General features: G+C 35.5%; 1 protein-coding gene across 1 annotated transcript in view; it reads right to left on the reverse strand.

Annotated features, from left to right (window-relative positions):
• LOC124532331 (aminopeptidase N-like) overlaps window positions 1–22,435 on the reverse strand; it is a 38,434-nt gene that overhangs the window by 11,533 nt on the left and 4,466 nt on the right. Inside the window, exons 2-7 of the mRNA XM_047107193.1 lie at window positions 17,312–17,768; window positions 16,601–16,759; window positions 15,740–16,054; window positions 11,509–11,692; window positions 10,810–10,963; window positions 4,579–4,660 (exon numbers count right to left, since the gene is read on the reverse strand). Coding sequence (XP_046963149.1) covers window positions 4,579–4,660; window positions 10,810–10,963; window positions 11,509–11,692; window positions 15,740–16,054; window positions 16,601–16,759; window positions 17,312–17,768 — 1,351 coding nt within the window. The remainder of the gene's footprint in view (window positions 1–4,578; window positions 4,661–10,809; window positions 10,964–11,508; window positions 11,693–15,739; window positions 16,055–16,600; window positions 16,760–17,311; window positions 17,769–22,435) is intronic.

Genomic DNA, 22,435 nt, shown 5'->3' on the forward strand with positions numbered 1-22,435 from the left:
AATCTTGGCCACTTGATTATGTCTGTACAAATATTCTCCGTTAGCAAGACGAGAACAACCGGAAATAATATGTCTAAGGGATTCGCCCGGAGTGTGACACGCCCGACATATGTCCACCGTGCCATCCCTCACAATATACTTCCGGTAATTGTTCGTCATGATAACTTCGTCCATAATCGCACAGACAAAACCTTCGGTTTCACCAAATAGGTTACCGAACCGTAGCCAAGATACGGACGCCATAAAGTCCTCATTGGGTCCATGAAGGGCCCGATAGAAGCGTCCGTGTAACTCCTTGCTCTTCCATACCTCCTTGCGGTTCTCAGTACTTAGTACTACAGGCTTGCGCCAGTTCTCTTTGCCTAAGGAGAGCGGAGTTAGCCTCTTGTCCATTATAACTACATCTCGGTGCATATCCAAGTCAGTGTGGAGGAAATACTCCCTGAGTTTGTATACCTCACGGTTATGTAGGGTCTTGGCATTTAAAAAGCCACGGCCACCATATCTCCGTGGGACATACAATCTCATCACCGAAGACCGAGGATGATGCATTAGATATGCAGTCAGCAGGACACGGACTCTCCTATCCAAGGCGTCTAGTTCTTTTTGAGTCCACTTGAGTATGCCGAAAGAGTACATTAAGACCGGCATGACCCAACCATTGAAGGCGCGAACCTTATTGCCACCTGATAAAAGACTTTTGAGTACTTTTTTCAGGCGACCAAAGAAACGCTCCTGCAATGATTGTTTCATGTCGGTCACATTGATGCCTAACGCTTCCGACATACCCAAGTATTTGTATGATTCGTTTGCGGACAGTGATTTAAAGTTTATGGAATCTGAATTTTGTAATCCGTCAGATTCCATAATCTCTCCTCGTTTTACATGCATAACCGCGCATTTGTCAACTCCAAATTCCATTCTAATAGAATTACTAAAAGTTTCTGTTACCTTTAGTAACTCCACTAGTTGTGAACCTGAAGGTGCAAAGAGCTTTAAGTCATCCATGTAAAGTAGGTGGGATATTACTTTACCTCCTCTCCGCAAACAATAGCCTAGCCTTGAACCCTCCAACAGAGTACTTAGAGGGTTCAAGGCTAAACAAAACCACAATGGACTCAAACTATCGCCCTGGAATATTCCCCGCTCAATCCTTATTGGTTCGTCATCACCATGAATCGTTCGGCATCCTGGATAGCGAAGAACTGTCCGCCATTGCCTCATACATGATCTCAAGAAACTGCATAGAGTTGTATCTAATTTATACAAATCCAGCACCCTCAAGAGCCATGTATGCGGCACGGAATCATAGGCCTTCTTGTAATCTATCCAGCATGTCGACAGACTCTTTCGAAAACGACGAACCTGTTGGCTAATGGTCATATCAATGAGGAGTAGCTCCTTAGTGCCTCGTGATCCACCCCTACATCCATTCTGAGAGACAGACAAAATACTATTATTCTGTATGTGACTATTAATCTTATCTCTCAGAATGGAGGTAAGGAGCTTATAGACCGTCGGTAAACAAGTAATCGGTCTATAATTTTTAGGATCCGTTGCACTACCTGACTTATGGAGCAGGTGGGTGACTCCGGTGGTAAGGAACTGTGGAAGCGACCCAGACTCTAGAGCTGACTGGAACTGAAATGCCAAGCATTCATGCGAGCTGCGCAGCCATTTTAGCCAGAAGCTATGCAGTCCGTCCGGTCCCGGAGACTTCCAGTTGGGAACAGAGCGAACTGCGGCGGCTACATCTTCAGAAGCGATGGAAATTTTTCCCATCACTTCCAAAGGCTCGCACGCTTGCCTGACCTCCAGCATCCAATCACCTTCAATGTGGTCGACGGGTACCGACCAGATGTTGCGCCAAAATGTATTCGTGGCATCATCATCTGGGCGGCATCCATCGCTCACATCCTGGTCGAGTCGCTCCCACGTTCTGTACACCCACCTTTGATCGCTCTGGAATTTGCGATTCAAGTGATAACGGTCCACTCGCCGCCTGTACCGACGGATGCGGCTTGCCCATGCATAAACTTTTTGTTTTAGGAAGTCAATACGCTCCACGACATGGGATGGATACTCTTGCGGACCGATACCAGTCCTCAAGAATGCCCGCCCCACGAAACGCATTACACGTGGACGCGTATTCCCTTCCTTAAAACAATATAGTTTCCCAATGAGCACTCTGGTCTCACTAATTCGCTTCTCAATCCTGCTCTGCCAGGCCGGTGCAGCAGCCTTTGGTCGTGTAGCACGTTCGGCGTCTTCAAATGTAACACCGGCTACACGACATGCTGCAACAGCCGCACAAAACAGAATTGAGTGCGTATCCTCGAGATTTTCACTGCTCTCAAAATAATCTGCGAGCAGTGAATCCAAAGTGCACACTAGGTCCCTATTCCGTTTAGACATGGGCAAACGTGGCAATCGTGGCCTAAGCTCAGCGGGAGTGTTACGATACTCCCGAATCGCATCCCCCAGTGCGCTCCTCAGTTGATCACTGTACTTACTTGTTGTAATAGCCATGTCACCACCGTCCTCATCATCATGTTCTGGGCCCTGTGGTATTGCAGGAAGTGGTTCCTCAACCACGGGCGTTGACGGGCCGGAAGTTACACCGCTATTACACGTTTCTGAGCGAATCCGATCAAGTACGGTGTCACTCAGCCTGTTGTTACGCAGAATGACTCGCACCTGATCCGACAGTCGTTGAGCCGAGACGTTATATAAAAAATAAGTTAAGTACGTATATATAAAAAAATAAGTTTGAGATATATATATATATATATATCTATATAACTTGACTTTGTATTATTTTAATGTTGAAAAAGAGTAACTACTGAGTTTTTTGCCGGTTCTTCTCGATAGAATCTACTTTTCGAACCGGTGGTAGCTTCACTTAATTGTTAAATGACGATTCAAAGTGCTTGTAAAAGCCCACTTGAATAAAATTTATTTTGAAATTTTTTTAAATCCTTTGGTAGTCGATCATTTTGAGATGAAAGACGTTTTATGTAGATGTTGTTTTTTCCGATTCAACGAGGTGCATTTTTGCCACCATTCCACGCAGTCAAAACTTATACAGTAACTATTTTAAATTCATATTCGTATACTTTAAGGATTTAATGTTAAAAAGAAAATGTTAATAAATGTAACTTAAAATTTATGTCTCTGAAAAATACATAACCTTTTTGATTACGTCTCGTACAATAATTCTACTAATCGCGACTAAAACCTGTCACTGAAGGCTGAACTTACGTAAATTGCTGATATATGTGGATTATTGAATTCACACTCAAAACATAATAAGGAAAACATTTAAATGTGAAACGGTAAAGTCACAGGCACACGTGACGCCGCGATACGTCGGTTTATTACGTACTAGATACGTCATCAAAGTAATTTTCTCAAATAAAAAATTAATATACGTTTAAATTGTTCTTAGATCTTAAAAAATAAATAATAAGTAAATATTGGACAACATCACATACTCTGATCCCAATGTAAGTAGCTAAAGCACTTGTGTTATGGAAAACCGGAAGTAACGATGGTACCACAAAGACCCAGACCCAAGACAACAAGAACCAGCTGGGCATTGTACCCGGGACCTCTACCCATGGAAACCGGTGTACACTCTACTCGACCACGGAGGTCGTCGAAGTCGAGCTGTTACATAACAAATCGTTTTTTGTATTAACTAGGGTTGTAACAATATTGGTTATACACAACGGCTGAACACGTAAGCGCCCCAACTAACCAATCGCCGGCTGGCGATAAAATCTGCCAAATCGCTTACAAGCAGTTATGAGTTTCATTTTACAATGCAAAAAGCCCCGTTACTAAATATGAAAACCGAGATGCGATTATTTATTTTTTTCAAACACAAAATACATGAATGTTTAATGTTATATATATATATTTTAATTTCTTCTTGATAAAGCTTTGAGATATATATATATATATATATCTATATGTCAAAAACTTATTTTTTTTATTACATCAGGCCTGAATCTCAAAGCTTTATCAAGAAGAAATTAAAAAAAAAAACTATAATCGCAGTTTCTTAATTCGCTTGTCATCGAATGTTTCTTTTTAACACTGCAAATCAGTCAAAGTCTACAGAATCGATCTCTACTCATTTAAACATTCATTTATTTTTGCTAGAATAGCTATTTCCAACATTATTTAAAAAAGGAGGCTATTCTTAATTTGAACGTTATTTGCATTATTTCAGGCGATTCGACAGATTTACAAAATTCTTTTTTTTTGTGTTCCAAAGAGTTTTATGTCCAAATAGTTCCGTTTAGATTTCCTAAAGATAAGATAATATTTATTTAAGATAAATATTTATTTAAGAGTTTTGAACACTCACAAAAAAACTCTTCAATAAATAATAACAAAACAGAAGCCTTGCTGTATGGCATTGAAGGCAATTTTTTTAGCTCATAAAGTTGAAACTATTAAGAGATATAATTTTCAAAATGTGAGTAAAATGTCTTATTTAAAGCCCAAGGTTGCAAAGGTATACGTAAGAGCAAAGGCTTTAAACATTCAAAAGGTTAAAAGAAAACTTACTTGTTTCGTAGATAGATAACAAGACCTTTTCTGAATATTTCAGGCGTAAGGAAGTGCTGCATCATACGAATGACGGAACCGGCTGTGAAATAAAAAAAAGATATAAAAATTACGTTCTCATTTCTAATTAAACTGACTTCAAAAAAAGGATGTTCCCTATGGTGGATGTGAATCCATAAAAGTAGTAAAGTAAAAGTAAAGTAACAGCCTGTAAATTTCCCACTGTTGAGATAAGGCCTCCTCTTCCATTAAGAAGAGGATTCGGAATATATTCCACCACGCTGTTCCAATGCGGGTTGGTGGAAGCCTGTCACATCCATCACATGTAACAAAATTGGAGTGTCTGTTTGTAATATCAAAATAAGTCCTTTTTACACATGTAAAAGTACATATGAAAAAAGACACATAAATACACATTTTTGTTTTGTGTTCGTTTTCTTTGTACACTAATAATAGGTACATATTTTAAGCATTCAATTTAAAGTTGAATAAAAACACCGTTGAGGAAGTCACTGGCCCCTAAGATACGGGTTCTCATAGTTTAGGGTACAGGGCCACTTTGAGACTAAGTTGATGTAATAACAATAATAATCTATGTATACACGGTACATCTAACAAAATAATATTGTTTGCAATTTTTGTCTGTATATCTGTGTGCTTGTGCCGGCTAATCTTTGGGACGGATGGACCGATTTGGATGGAACATTGACAGGAAGAATGTGTAAAGGGATAGTTTTCATTGTCATAATAAGGCATTCCAAAAAATGTTAATCAGCTGTCATAACTAGACAACCATGGCAGTCACGGTAGATTTTTATATAAATATTATTTTTATATAAATTGAAAGAAATTCGTTTGTCTTTACATGATTTTCTCCATGGGTAGGTTACCTATGCAAACGTGCGCTCGCAATGATTGCACATTAGGGCACGGCAGGGTAGGGTTTTATAGTGGAATGCAATATTAAAAAGCAGTTAATTCGTAAGTCCAACACGTTTCTAGTCAAGGTTGCAATGGTAATTTGGTTGCAAATTTTTAATTTCGAACGTTTTGACTAGAGATTTCTTCAGTTTTAAAATGTGATTTTATATTATGTATTGATGGAATTCCATTAAATTGTTACCAGTTGAGGCAATGAGGCAAGGTGTTATACTTTAGATGAAGCTTTTTGCACCACTACTACAAGGGCCAAGTGTTTCGACTGCTGGTTCGTTTTTCGCCAGAGGATCGGAATTGCGATTCAACGGGGAAATGCTGCTAGCATTCTTGCCAAAATTGCACGCGATCAAGATTTATATAGTAACTAGTTTCAGTTCATATTTGTATATATTTAAGCATTTAATGTTTAATTTAAAATTCTTATGTTAATAAACTATGTTTTCTTTATCCTATAAACTTTTTATGGGTTTTAAGGGCACAGATTGATTGCACAGATGTCACGTGCAATGGAGAAGACAAAATGGAGATTGAACAGTGCGGTCGAGATTGCAGGCTTAATTTATCCTAAGAAGTTAGGAACGAGTTAGTTCAAAGGCTACAGTTCAAGTATAGATGAAGGCTGACGTAAATGACTGTATATGTCATAATCAAAGTCGCATTCCAAAGAATACATCTAAATGCATTCCTATAAGACGCACCTATTTTAAAAGTGACTTGCTATTTAGAATTTTAGTATAAAGCTATTCACCAGTTTCTGATCATTCATTATAAGGGTGGGTTCATATCATCGTGGTAGTCTATCATAGTAAAAGTAAAAAAGTAAAGTAACAGCCTGTAAATTTCCCACTGTTGGGCTAATGGCCTCCTTTCATATTAAGGAGGAGCTTGGAACATATTTCACCACGCTGTTCCAAGGCGGCTTGGTGGAATGCTCATGTGGCAGAATTTTAATGAAATTAGACACATGCAGGTATCATCACGATGTTTTTCTTCACCGTCATATGGTATGGCATATGGTATTCTGCTACTTCTGAAGTACTGACACATTGACTGAATCACTTGAAAGGTAATATGTGTACATATATTGTGTCTTGCGGTATTCGTATAAATATCAAGTGGATAAACGGATCAAAACTTGATAATATATCACATTGTTTACTTTTATCGATATTTTGTAACGTTAATTCGATAGCACTATCTTACGTATAAAAGGTTTATAGAATAATGTAATCTATGTATAAAATAATAAGGTGTAATATTGTTTAAAGTTTAATGTAATTTAAATTTGTAAAATTCTAAGTAATCCATGTGTATATGATTATTTCGATTTGGAACAAATATTACTTGGTATTTAACGAACACTATTAGAAAATGCATTTTATCCCGTTAAGATTTGTAGATTTAGATTTGAGTCAAGATGGCCCAGTGGTTAGAACGCGTGTATATTAATCGATTATTGCGGGTTCAAACCAAGGCAAGCACCACTGAATATTCATGTGCTTAATTTGTATTTTATAATTAATCTCGTACTCGGCGGTGAAGGAAAACATCGTAAGGAATATAAGTCTAATTTCATAGAAATGCTGCCACATGTGTATTCCACCAACTCGCGTTGGAACAGCCTGGTGGAATATTTATTTATTTATTGTTTCATTTGGCAATTCAACAGTGTTACTATATCTTATTAAATTTAACAATATAATGCAAAAATTATGACCAAAAAAGGATTACACTATTATAACATGAATTCGAAAAGCAGTTACAATATGAAAGTTTTTTACTAGTTATTTATAGAAGTTAAACAGTTTGTGGTAGGTATAGGTACTCTACATAAACTGTATGTTTGTGAAAATTGTGTGTATGTGTGTGTGTGTACGTATGTTTGTGAAATTGTGTGTTTGTGTGTGCGTGTGTGTGTTATTGTGTCATTATTGAGTAAGCTAGCCTAACATTTGCTTTTTATTGCTTTTTTAAACGCTCCTTTAGGTAAATCAAATAAATCTATGTCAGCATAAAATTTATTGTATGTTTTAACCAAACGATTTAAAACTGAGTTTTGTGCATAGTTCGTATTAACTTTAGGGGTGTCAAATAGATCTGTATGTCTTGTCCGTCGTTGTGGCGCTCGAAGAAACAAGTGATTCAAGAGTTCACAGCAATCGATATGTCCGTTCCAAATGGCGTGCAAGAGGATAACATCGTATTGACGACGCCTGACTTCTAGATTATCTATGTGGTAGAATTTGGATGCATCTGTGTATGAGTTAAAATGTCTATGATCTTTAAAACTTAGGAATTTTAAGAATTGCTTTTGTATGGACTCTAAGCTGTTCACGTATGTCGCGTATTCCGGACACCAAATGCTGCAAGCATATTCGATTAAACTACGTACAAAGGAAAAGTAAAGTATTTTGATACAATCTATATTGTTGAAATCTTTACAAACACGCTTAATGTAGCCCAGTTGTTTATAAGCTGCATTTTTAATATGTTCTATTTGATCTGTCATTAACAATTTAGAATCTAAATAAACACCTAGATCTTTAACTTGATTAACTTTTTGTAAAGGTATATTATTGAAATTATACGAGTAGTTTATAGTTTTTGTCTTACGTGTAAATGTTATTTGTCGGCATTTATTTATATTTAGGGTTATTTTATTAAGTTTATAATATTTAAATAGGTTATCTAAATCACTTTGTACTTTATTACAATCATCAATATTTTTAATTGATAAAAATATTTTTTTATCATCTGCAAACATGAGAAATTTCGCGGATTTAAAGCAGTATGAAATGTCATATAGGTAGGCGTTATAAAGTAGTGGTCCTAAGATAGAACCTTGGGGTACGCCAGATGTGATTTCTATGTAATTACTTCTCCCACCACCTAACACGACAGCTTGCATTCTTTTAGTTATATACGAATAAAACCATCTATGTAAGTCTCCTCTAATACCAAGTGCTTGTAGCTTTTGCAATAGGATAATGTGATCTACTCGGTCAAAAGCCTTTTCAAAATCTGTGTATACCACGTCAACCTGTTGTTTTTGATCCATAGACATACTTACGTAATTAGTGAATGTTGATAAATTACTTATAGTTGATCTGTTATTAACAAACCCATGTTGCTGTGGGGTTATTGTTTTGTAAATTAGTGATGCAATATTTTTATGTATAACTTTTTCAAATACTTTGCTGATTGTGTTAATTATTGATATTGGCCGGTAATGTTCTATTTTATTTCTGGGACCGGTTTTGTGTAAGGGTATTATTAATGCTTCTTTCCATTCAGCTGGATAAGTAGCAAAGCCATTTAACGATTTGTTAAATATTATGGAGAGGGGCTTAGAAAGATTTTTCGCACATTTATTATAAAATATTGCAGGAATATTATCACTACCAGCTCCCTTGCTTGTATCTAATTTATTTAGTATATCATATACGTCTTTTTCACTAATGATTAATTTATTTATGTTTTCATCTGATTCTGGTAGATTTAGACTGACATTATTATTAATATTATTTTGTTTCATAAAAACGCTTTCAAAAAATGTGCTGAATCCAGAACAAATTTCGTCAATGGTATTGAAACTTTGGTCGCCTAATGTTAGACTATTCGGATACCTAGTGTTCTTACTACGCAATGATTTTTGGTACCACCATAGCAGTTTAGGGAATTTTTTGAGTAATATTTGGATATTAAGTTTAAATCGAGTATAGCATTTTTCCTATATATAACATTTTTTTGTCTTTTCCGTAATAATGAAAATTCATCATAGTCTCTTGGGTTTTTGTATAATTTCCAACGTGCATGTGCTTTTATTTTATCGTTAATTATGTGTATTAATGACCTACTATACCATATTGGATATTGTGATAAATTTTTGTTATTTGTAGTAAAACGTGGGAAATATGTACTAAAACCTTCTCTGCAAAGGGAGAGAAATCTAGCCCAGCAGTGGGAAATTTACAGGCTGTTGTTGTTGTTGGTGTTGAAGATTTGTATTTAATTATACGTATATTTATGAGTTTGTGATTGCGATATTCATTACGTATAAAATTATATTGTATATTGTATTGTTTCGCTTTTTATTTATTTTGATCTAATTTCAATCCATATGTTTATCTCAAATTATATCTTCTAACGTTCAAACCCAACGTCGAATCGTTAAACTGGGTTTTTCTGAAATCTCAACGCAATTTTGTCGTATCAAATTTGTCCTATGAGGTAAAATGTTCGAAATTATCTTTATTTATTATTTATGTATATCATGAGCTGTCATGTGCAGATATAAAAAAATATTTTTTTTTTACAATTTTACAATTAAAAAAATGTATTTTAAGTTAATTAAAAAACATTTCAATTTTAAATAAGAGGCTCAATTTTAATAAATTCAATAAAGCAAAGTAGCGGTGCTAACAGGACTTGAAAAAAAGGACCTCCTCATAAAAATGATATTTTTTTGGTAATTTTTTGTTTCAAGCGGTATTGTATCATAGCATATACTGGGCACATTTCAGCACACTTTTTTTAATAGAAATTCAAAAATTGCGGTGTCATCATAATGGACATCGTTCCAGTGCTTAGCCGGCATAAACATTAACATATTTTGGTATATGTAACGTGTATAAATACATGTGCGTTAAAAAAAGCGGTTATTTCAATATAAAAAAAGACACTCCAATTTTATTATACGTATGGAAAACTTTCTAAATGTCAAGTGGGAGTTTTTATTTTAATTTAGAAACGACCTAAGTGGATCTTCTAGATACTATTTCGTTCTGTAATCGCGTTTATTCCGACTCAACCTTGGTATACTTAGATTATCGAACTAGAATATTTCGATGTAATTTATATCGGATTATAGTATATGTTTTTTGAAGCAAAACTTAGAAGTAATTATTGACGTATTTATATGTTATTATGTAACATATTCGTTTAAACATACTTTTGTAAATTTTTAAATAGAAACTTTTTTTTTGGGCATGTAACAAAATTATGAGTGAAATAATTTTGTATTGTGTCATAATTTGACAACATTTTTTTTATTATAATAAACAGTTTATTTCGTAATAAAAAAAATATCGAATTCATTTTTAAATACAGCATTATAACATAAATTATTAAAAAAATATCTCCTAGTGCGTTATTCTTTTCCAATTTAAATAACAAATATTTATTTTATCTGTTTATATATTTATTACTCACATAGTTCCGGAAATTTAAATCTTTATTATACAGAGTGGTTAATACCCCCTTTGACATTTAAGCGACTCACTAGATACTCACATTTTTGATAAGCGACGGCATTGAAGGTGCTGATAATTTGAGATGGGGTGTACACAGGATGAGTCATGGGATTTACGCTCAACACGGCATCGCTTTGGAATACATTTTGAAGCAGCAACACGTATTGGTCCATCATACGCCATCCCTTTATAGCCTGGATTACAGAAACATTCAAATTTGATCTATTTGTATATATAGCTATAAAAGTCATTATTATAAAAATCTTGATTGTTCGATCAAAATAATACGGATTTTATGATTATAATATAAATATAAATATTGGACAACATCACATACATCACTGTGATCCCAATGTAACGAGCTAAAGTACTTGTGTTATGGAAATCAGAAGTAATGACGGTATCACAACTACATCGAAGCAGACCCAAGATAACCTAGATATTTAATGAAATTATTAATTATTTTCTACATCGATTGGGCCGGGAATCGAATCCGGGAACTCAGAATGTTGTACCTATGAAAACCGGTGTACATGTCACCGTAAGATTACAAAATTCGTTAGATTACAATATAGCGTAATATAATGCGTTAAATAATTGCAGTCATATTTTACAGTTCACAATATTTCGACAAATCTAACGAATTTTATAATCTTACGGTGATATACACACTATTCGACCAAAGAGGTCGACAGTAATATATTAAATATTCTATAATAACCTGTATTATAATACTTACCAAATCGGTACCATAATTTTCAAAGAAGTTCGCAAAGCCCTCGTTCAACCAAGTATAAGTCCAGCTGAGAGGACTGACTTCATTACCAAACCACATGTGCACATTCTCGTGACAAATTATACGGCCTATATTCTGCTTCGTTGCGGTTGTTGTAACTCCTTCTTGAACCAAAAGCGCCACCTCTCTATGAAATAAAAAAAAAAAAGTATTTACTAATATGACAATCGCATGGAGGTCTTAATAAATAGGTTTTAATGGTATCCGTCACTTAAAAGAAGAGTCACTAAATAGTTCCAAACCTGCTCCTTAAATGGTTCTAATTCAACTGTGGAACATATATAGTTTAATCAATAAAATCCGTTAATTTTAGCACCCATTTTGCCTGCATGTAATACCACGTAACTTGCAAAATACGCTCCAAAACCCGTTACCCTCGGTAATGAGGTATTTGTCTTAAGAAGTACCTTTTTATGGTATAGGTTGGCGGACGAGCATATGGGCCACCTGATGGTATGTGGTCACCATCACCTATAGACAATGACGCTGTAAGAAATATTAACTATTCCTTACATTGTCAATGTGCCACCAGCCTTGGGAACTAAGATGTTATGTCCCTTGTGCCTGTAGTTACACTGGCTCACTCACCCTTCAAACCGGAACACAACAATAGTGAGTATTGTTCTTTGGCGGTAGAATAACTGGTGAGTGGGTGGTATCTACCCAGACGGGCTTGCACAAAGCCCAACTACCAAGTGAATATAATCTACATAATTATAACCAGTAGAAAAATGTATTAAATAAAATTAATTACATCCGAAGTAATTTTGTCTTTCACGAAGCAAACTTAAATTCCAAGAAAGGACATAGGCTACTTTTTTGCCTAACACCAAACAACCAACACACTAAAACGCGGTCTGCTAGCATAATATATTAGTAAAATGATCCATCTTTATTTATATTTATTATTGCGTTTGTAGTATGCAATTTTCATTTATTTTATATTTTTTATTGTTGTAGCTTAATTTACGCGGCTTACAGTTAAAGTGACATAAATCATCACGTTAGAAAGGCGTCCTTAAAGGCGACCGATATATAATATTATTTAAATATAGTTTATTTGAATTGTAAAACAATTCAGACGGAATTTTCATGCAAGCGAGACAGGCAGACAGACTTACTTTCTAATTTATAACATTAGTATGGATTATCATATTTTGTAAATGTATGTACAGTAAAAATCTTCGTATCAACCGATTATCCCACGACACCTCTTGTGCTTAGAATTGACCTTCAGAGTCAAGCGACTATGTCCCTTGTATATGTAGCTACACTCACTCAACCTATAAATCAAAACAAAACCACACCGAGTATTTCTATGTGGCGGTAGAGCATCAAAAACACCCCCATGTTTTAATACTAAATTTAAACGATATTCGACTTTAAAGCTCATGAATTAAAATACAAAATTAAAAAAATCTCGAACAATAACCAACTCGAATAAAACAGTACAAACATGTTTACTTCATAACGGTCCTTATGTTCTTTGTCACCACATTTTATCTACTGTAATGTAAGAGACTCATTTGCGGTATTCACAAAAGGTCTGAGTTTTTCATTATTACCGTAACTTTCGTCGAGGTTAATTTAGATAGCGCCCGTTAGTTTCAATTGTCTTTATTTAATGAGATATTTCGGGTTCTGGTTGTATTGTCAAGATTTACCAATTTATGTTTGCGTTGTAGCTTTTTAAATGTTTTTATAATAATAATAATAATATATTTATTCTCTCCCACATTACAGACATTACAGTTTAAACGCATCTTAATAATAAGTACAATTGTGTGTGGGAGACAGGAGACCAAACTAGGTTGCCCTGTGCCAAGGGTCTCCTGGCTCCACCTCTAGGATATCAACTATTTGTTATATAAATTTACATGTAATATGAAAAAGACCAAACATGACATATGCATTGTAAATTATTAAAAAAAAAAGACAAATAAATTTTAGAATGGATAAATCGAAATTAAAACATAACTTAATCGAGCTGGGTTTTACAAGCAAGTTGAATCGTCATTTATAAATCAGAGAACGTAACGGTCCACAACACCAATAGTTGACCTTTGGTATCAATTATATGTATCTTGAAAGACTGAAGACTAGGTTATATTAAAATTAAGATGTGTCTTATTTATTTTGTATTTATCTTTTTGGAGTGTGAGTATGGTGCCAGAAACGCTTTATTTTAGAACGTCACATACTAAAACGTGGCACTTTATTAAACCTCGAATTATCTCATCGCGGAAGCGTTTATCTTAAGAATATATGTTCATTTATACTGCGTTTAATATTTTGGGTAATTTTATTTTCATTTTCCAAATTTAAATCATTGAATATTTCGATCGTTAACAGTGTTTTGTTTCAACTAATATGTATCTGAACAAATTCGCAACTCATCATAGGATACGATCATTAAAAGTGTGAAAGTGACTCGTGAAATTGATTGTAACAATTATAACCCCATATTAATTTTAAAAATCTAAATCGTCACTAATTTTCGAATTGATGACCTCATTTTTAACATACACGTTACAATTGTGTTTTCATATATCAAAGTCATCCTAAAATGTTATGTTATGTTGATAAATGATAAAAAAAACCCATGTGTCTATGTAATCTTAGATGAGATCCACTGTGTTGCTATTTTGAAATAAACATGCAGTATCATTGTGACATTAACAAATTTAGATGACGAATTTTTACAAGCATCGTAAATTCCACGTAAGCCTCCTTTTCCCTTCAAAGTATTATACACTGAAAATACAGAACACATGCTTTTTACATTTCTGGATCTTTTTCTCTGTTTTATTCTTTGGCATTTTTATACTAGTTTCCGTCAGGGGATTATTCCACAGGTTTAAGTGTATACGCCATATATTTTATTGGAAATCAATTTTGCTTCATACCAAATTTTATCAAAATCGGTTCAGTGGTTTAGTCGTGAGCGAAGACATACAGTAAGACAGAGTTAATTTCGCATTTGTAATAGTAGTATAGTATTATATATACCCCTAATATTACTATCCAGTCTATTAAAATCAAGTGCTATTGCTTTTGATGTAATATAATTGTTGGTAATATAAACAAAAAAAACTGTAGCAGGTGTTTAGGTGATACAAATTTGTGCAAGACTCCCCGGACAGATACCATCCACTCACTACATATTCTACCGACGAACATCAATACTCAGTATTGTTTTATACTCGCTTTGAAATATTAGTAAGCATATGAGACACAACATCTTAGTTCCAAAGTGTGTTTCAGATGTGCAATGTAAGGAATTAATTTTTCTTCGGAGCCGATTTCAGAGGGGTATGGTTACTGGTTCAAGAAAAACGTCTACCAAAGTATATTAATGTAAACATGAAAATATCCGCCTCAAAAGCAGTAAATCCTCCATATGGATTGCTCTATAACATTAAACAATAATATAAAATATGCGAAATACGTATCCGTTATTGTGATTAGTATAGAATTACAAGAATATTAATGAAGAAATTTGACAAAAAAATTGAGTGTACAGATTACAGATATACTCTACAAGTTTATATAGTAGCGTAAAAGAATATTCATAGTTTATCCCAATGATGGTCAGTCTGTGACAAACAATATGTCGTTTCCATTTTATCTTAGTAATATCAATATGAATCACTCCTTTCTTATGACAGATAATAAATATAGATTACATTAAACGAGATAACATTGACTTGTATTTGTATTGGTTTATGTCATGCGGAAAAAATTTAATGAAAACAATATGTTTGCAAAATCAGGCCTAAATAATATTCTTGAATCCACGACAGCAAGACACATTTATAGTATATTTTTGATTTTGTGAGAAAATTTAACAACAACAATAGCCTATCAATTTCCATTGCTGGGCTAAGGCCTTCTCTCCTTTATTTGAGGAGAATACGGGTTGAAACACTTGCCGGATTTTTTTTGAAATTAGACACATGCAGGTTTCCTCACGATGTTTTCCTTTACCGCCGAGCTCGAAATGAAATATAAACAAAAATTAAGCACATGAAAATTCACCGGTGCTTGCCTGGATTTGAACGCGCATTCATCAGTAATAATGGACGCATTCTAACCACTGAGCCACCTCGCCTCTTGGGCCATCTCGGCGCCTGAAATTATTGACCAACTTTTTATTCTAAAGACAAAAACATACCTGTATATAACCAATCCCCAGTTCTCCATAGCACCAGCTGCAAAATCTGGTACAGCAGCCTTGTCTAGTTTCGGCATAGCATAAGGGAACTCGGTGTATTTCTCAAGAGCAATCATATTATCCTGACCGTAGCCTAAAGCGAACTCTGCGGTATCCTGTGTTCCTGGTCTTGAATAGACTCTGAAGGGTATGTTATAGATCTGGTTTTCTTCGTTGGATACGTATTGGAAGTTGGAAACTAGAAAGGCCAAAAGATAGGAAGACATAACTAGTGTATCTTGGAACTCGTATTTCACGTAACCATCCACATTTGGTCTGAAAACAATCAAACACAATAGATTAGTTTTACTTCGCAAAACGACAGTATTTGTAAATGGACCAATTGTTGGTGATTGGACACCAGAGCCAATGTACCATCAATCTTGGCTAAGATATTATGTTCTTTACACTTGTTTTACAATAACTATTCTCTTTTGTAAATTAAATTCTAAGACATAATTAGTAAGCAATTTTTAAGTTGAAGTAAATGTAGGCGCAGTTTCTGCTAAAACAATTATCAAGATTATCGAACGCGTTATTTAATCCTTTTTATAACAATGATTCGTGAATGTGACACCTGATGGTAAGTGACCAAACTTTGCCAATGCACCAACCTTGGAAATTAACATATTATGTCATTTGTGCCTATAATATTAGTTCATTCACTCTTTAAACTAAGACGCAAACTGTTGTATTTTAGTTTAAATGCACACCTCAAACAGCAATACTAAGTACCTTGTATTGGTGTTTGGCGGTAAAATATGATACCTTCCCAGGCATCATAGCCCTATTACCGCGTAAATCTTGTAATTATAAACTTACTTCGAGAGATCAGTTCTTTCAGGCATGTTAGTTCTGACGACAGGGTATTCTGGTGGTGCATAAATTGTAGTTCTGAATACCGCCTTGAACAAAGGTTCATCGTAACAAGGGAATGCACGGCGGGCAAACGTCGGTTGAAGTTGAGATGTAATTAAATTTCTGAAACATATATACATAACACACATATAACATAGTCTCCAAATATTTACAAGTCTCCGTATTTATGTTATCAGTTGTTGCCAGCAGCTTTCTGGGGATTGGTTATCATGTGTCAGCCAAAAAAGTAGCCTATGTCCTGTCTTGGAGTTCAAGTTGGCTTCATACCAAGTTTCATCAAATTCAGTTCAGCAGTTTGGTTGTAAAAAAGCGACAGGCAGACAGATTCCCTTTCACATATTATATTAGCATAGAAATAAAGATTTATTTAACTTTATTCATGAGTGCTTAAGTACGATTGTATAATGGAATTAAAATTTCAAATAAAACTAAATGGTCTGATGAAAAAAATATTAAAATTTGTTTGGATTGAAAATATATATACGCATTCCCTTATTTCTTATCCTTAGTAAAGACAATAAAGAGATAAAGTCGATATTAAAATACATTATAGTTTTTTTTTTTTTTTTAATTACTAATTCGGTTCGAAAATCTTTAAAGTATTATTGAAAGAGATTTATAAAACTGTAAAAAATCTATTTATTTCATACTTACACAGTCTGACCTGAATACTGATAAGTCGATACGTAAACTCCAAACATATTATCAGCGTACGTTCCCACGTACTCAATCTTCAATATATATGGCTGCAAAGGCAACAGCATCTGTGTCGTTTCGATTCTCAAAAAATGAGTATCATCAGTTGCTAGAGTATAACTTCTCATTAAATTTTCAGCTTCATTCGATGCAGCGTGTATTTCCACGGTCTTTATTTGCATAGCCATCGCGTGTAATACGATTTCGTCAGTGGGGACGTGCGTGAATAGTCGTATGGAAACATCTCCAGTGAAATTAACGACGTTTCTCGGATCGAAGAACAATCGAACGTCGTAGAATGTTGGAAACGATTCATTTGACAGCCTGTAGGATTCGAAGTTTCTGGTCACATCGTTGGTAACTGGTACACTGAGTGCAGAGCCAACCAGGCTTAATAATATTAAGGATAACATATCTGAAAAATAATAGTTGTTTGTAAAAAATTATAATACTATTCCAGACAGCTTAGCGTACCAGCGTGTCAGTGTACGAAATATTGACATTCTCTTACATAAACAATGCGCCAATAACCATAAAAACTAAGATGTTATGTCACTTTTGCCGTCGTACTTTGTCTGTTTAGAGGGTGGTACAAATTCGAAAGGCTTTTTATAATGCTTCACTGGCAAGTAAATGGATATAATCAATTTGAGAATAATGAACAATTACGTCTACTGCAATTACAATTATTGCTATTTTTTATATAAAATACATGACGCCTAATCCCCAAAATATGAATGGAGCCGCGGGTGTCAATTAGTATTGTCTAAATATTGTAAAATAATCTTTCGAAATATTTGAACTTTGATATAGAAAATACAAGAACGGTCATAGTCTACTACTCTTTATGCATAACATCTTGGTGGTAGGGCTTTGCGCAAGCCCGTCTGGGTAGGTACATCAGTTATTCTACCGTCAAACAACAGTACTCAGTATTGTTGTGTTTCGGTTTGAAGAGTGAGTGAGCCAGTGTAACTACAGGCACAAGGGACGTAACATCTTAGTTCCTAGTAGATATAGGACACAAGTGAAACGCGCTGTAGCTCATTACGCACTGACTTTATTGGCGCTCATCTGTGGTGACGCAGCACGCACCTATATATACTTATTTATCTACTATTTCCTCCCCCCTTATTTGACAATTATTTTTATCTAAAAATATTTTTTATAGTTTACTCTAGGAATATTTCTCAAAACCATCTTAGTTTGCGTCCTCGTCGAGGGAACTGATGCAAGTTTCACATCACTTCGGTGTTGATTTTCCTCCTCACTTCGATTACTGTTCCCCGGTTGAACCAGTTGGTTTTTAGACACATTCCTTGACAAAACAATTTGATTTTTGTGTTTTTTAACATTAATACCTTCACAAGTCTTTATTAAGTATAACACTTTACCCAACTGTTTGATAATAGTACCTTTACACCACACATATCTATTTTTATTTATAAAAGATTTAAACATCACTACATCGTCTGGTTTAAAATTAGTTCTTAATTTTCCGCCGTGATATTTAGTCTGCAAGCACTGTTTGTTTTGAACATGATTATTCAGACGAGGGGACGAAGGCGACGGATGAGGAATTAAAAGATCTAGTATTGACCTCAGTTGACGACCGAATACCAGTTTCGCGGGAGACACCCCCGTTGTACTATGCACAGAATTCCGATAGTCGAATAAATATTTTAATAACCTATTATTCATATCTTGCGCATTTTCACCTAGCAACAAAGCTGTTTTTATGCCCTTTTTCACTATTTTAACATAAGTCTCTGCTTGGCCGTTACTGGAGGGATGGTATGCCGGCGAGGTCAAGTGACATATTCCGTTTAATTTACAAAATGCATTAAACTCCTCAGATGTAAATGAAGTGCCGTTATCGCTCACGATTGTTTGAGGTACCCCGAACCTAGACATGAATTCACATAATTTACTAATAACCGATCCCGATGTTATATTGTTATTCATATTAAAACACTCAACCCACTTACTGTAAGCATCAACTATTACAAAAAACATTTTATTCTGAATTGGTCCAAGGAAATCTATATGAATTCTATTGAATGGTTGTGTCGGATACGGCCAGGGCGCCGGCGGAGCGCGGGGTGGCGATTGCCGCATACTAATGCATGTTGAACAATCTCCGATCATTTTTTCTATCGCTTCATCAATTCCCGGAAACCAAAATCTAGAACGGGCCTCCGCCTTAGTTTTTACTATACCTAAATGTGACTTGTGTAATTCTAATAATATGTGTTTACGTAAATTTTCTGGAATAACTACCTTATGCCCCCGCATTAAAATTCCATTTTCTAATGATAACTGCAACCTACATTTAAAATATGGTAATAAATTACAATCATAAACTTTCCGAGGCCAACCCTTAAAGACATAATCACTAACTTGAGTGAGTACCGGGTCATTTTTAGTCTCATGTTTTAACTGATCTAATGTCACCGGTAAACATCCTTCTAAAATAAAATTGACGTATGTAGCCGTCTCGTTCCATCCACGTACACTACCGGCGTCTTCGCGAGTTCCTCCCGGACTAATACTCGCAGCTCCGTCGGTCGACGCCGCTGCTGTCGCCGGCCGAATCCCGCGCGATAAGAAATCTGCACTATTGTTGGCGCTTTTGACATACTCAATGGTGTAGTTATATGCTGACAAAAATATTGCATACCTTTGCAACCTATTTGCAGACACCTCTGGAATACCCCTATGGGAACCGAAAATTGAAATAAGCGGCTTGTGGTCGGTTCTTAATATAAACGGCTCGGATCTAGCATATAAATATTGATGAAACCGGCGTACCCCAAAGATTATAGCCGTGGCTTCTTTTTGTATTTGAGAATACTTTTTTTCAGCTGAGTTTAGCGTTCGTGAAGCGAACGAAACTGGACGTTCTAAGCCGTCGGCTCCGACCTGCGATAACACCGCCCCTAGCCCGTAAGGTGAAGCGTCCACCGTTAATATGATTTTTGCGGTTGAATCAAAATGAGCTAATACGTTTTCTGAAGTTAAAAATGTTTTTACTTCCAAAAACGCCCTTTCGTGTTGCGGGGACCACGACCATTTAGCTCCTTTTTTTAATAAATCATACAGAGGGGCTAAGTGCGTGGATGCATTGGGTACAAAATTCCTATAATAATTAATTAAACCTAAAAACGACTGTAATTCTTTTAAATTTTTAGGGACTGCAGCTTCTAAAATTGCTTTAACTTTTTCTGACGATTTCCTTATCCCGTTTTTATCAATTATATATCCGAGATAATTTATTTCATTTTTGAAAAATTCACATTTCTCTTTTCTTAAAGTTAAGCCCGAATCTTTTAATCTATCGAAAACTAATTTTAACCTAGCCCAATGTTCCACCTTGTCTTTTCCTGTAATAAGGATATCATCCAAAAAGCAAAGTACGCCATCTATCCCCGATAAAATACTTTCCATGGCCCTCTGAAATATGGCGGGGGCCGAAGACAACCCGAACACAAGCCGTTTAAATTTAAATAACCCTTTGTGTGTGTTTATACAAGTGACATGTTTATCATCTAGCAATTCGAACTGATTATACGCTGAAGACATGTCTAATTTTGAAAATTGTTCCCCACCATGTAATCGTGTAAATAGTTCTTGTATAGTCGGTAAAGGATATTTCTCCACTAATAACTGTTTGTTTAACGTTTGTGAATAATCAGCGCATAGACGAACCGTACCGTTATGTTTTAACACCGGCACAATAGGTGACGCGTATTCCGAGAACTCGACGGGCTCGATGACCTTGATCTGCAATAAACGGCTTATTTCTTTATCTATTTTATCCCTTAACGCAAACGGAACCGGCCTGGCTTTCATAAAAACTGGTTTTGCATTTTCTTTCAAGTGCAATTTTATTTTATATTTATTAAAACAACCTAATTCGTCGGTAAAAATATCCGAGTATTTTTTTAAAAATGATTGCAATTCCGATTCCGGTACCGACGACACATGATAACAACCGTTAATTGGTGATAATTCTAAATTAAATTTTGAAATAAAATCGCGACCAAGCAATGGCGGCCCTCCATTTTGTATGACATAGAAATCTAATACGTTTGTTTTATTGTTGTATGTCACTGGTAACCTAGCTATACCTAAACTTTGAATTAAGCCTCCGTTATAACTGATAAGCTTTTTGTTGGTAGGAATTAAAGTAACACTGTTAAAATAAGAATAATAAGTTTTATCTGATATAGCGGTTACAGACGACCCACTATCAATTTGAAATTTTAATAAAATATTATTGATAGATATTGTTTCGGTCATAGGCCCCCCGTTATTACTGCGAATATTAAAAAACTCACCGTCGTCACCCTCGTTCACCTCATCTGAGTCTACGTAATTGACTTTTTTACACATTCGGTGCAGGTGACCCTTATTATTGCACTTCTTACACCGGTAATTTACAAAGCGACACTCACTAGATTTGTGATTCTTTCGACCACACACGGAACACTTATCACCGTCACTACGATTGGTGCGGCCCTTTGTCATTTTAAACAAAGGGTCAACGCTGACTCCTTCTGCTGTGCCTGCTGCCGTAGTCGCCATGCGTGCACACCGCACGCCCTCCGCCAGGTCAACCGCCTTTGCCATCGACAACTCCCCGATTTCCATTGCGAAGAGTTTTTCTTTTTCGGTACCCGGAAGCATCCCCATCACAAATTTGTCTAGCAAAGCTTCTTCTAAATTCTTGAAACTGCAATGGCTCGCTAGACCTCGTAACCGCGCCGCCCACTGCGCATGCGACTCCCCCGGTCGCTGCGACGCCGCATAAAAGTGATGACGTTCTGCAAACCCGCAGCGCTTTGGAGTAAAATGTACATCCAAAACTCGTACAATTTCCACATAACTCACTGCGTCAAGAGTTTTTGGAAAAACGAGATTGCTGGCCAGTTGATAAGTGCTCTCGTCGAATGCGCTGAGCAATATGGCGCGCCTTTTAAGACCTCCTTTGTCCGATTCACCATCGATGTCATTTGCCACGAACCACTGCTGGAGTCGACTTTTATATGTGACCCAATCTTGATGCTGATGATTAAATGT

The sequence above is a fragment of the Vanessa cardui genome, chromosome 9 (assembly GCF_905220365.1).
Source record: "Vanessa cardui chromosome 9, ilVanCard2.1, whole genome shotgun sequence".
NCBI classification, from domain to species: Eukaryota; Metazoa; Arthropoda; class Insecta; order Lepidoptera; family Nymphalidae; genus Vanessa; species Vanessa cardui.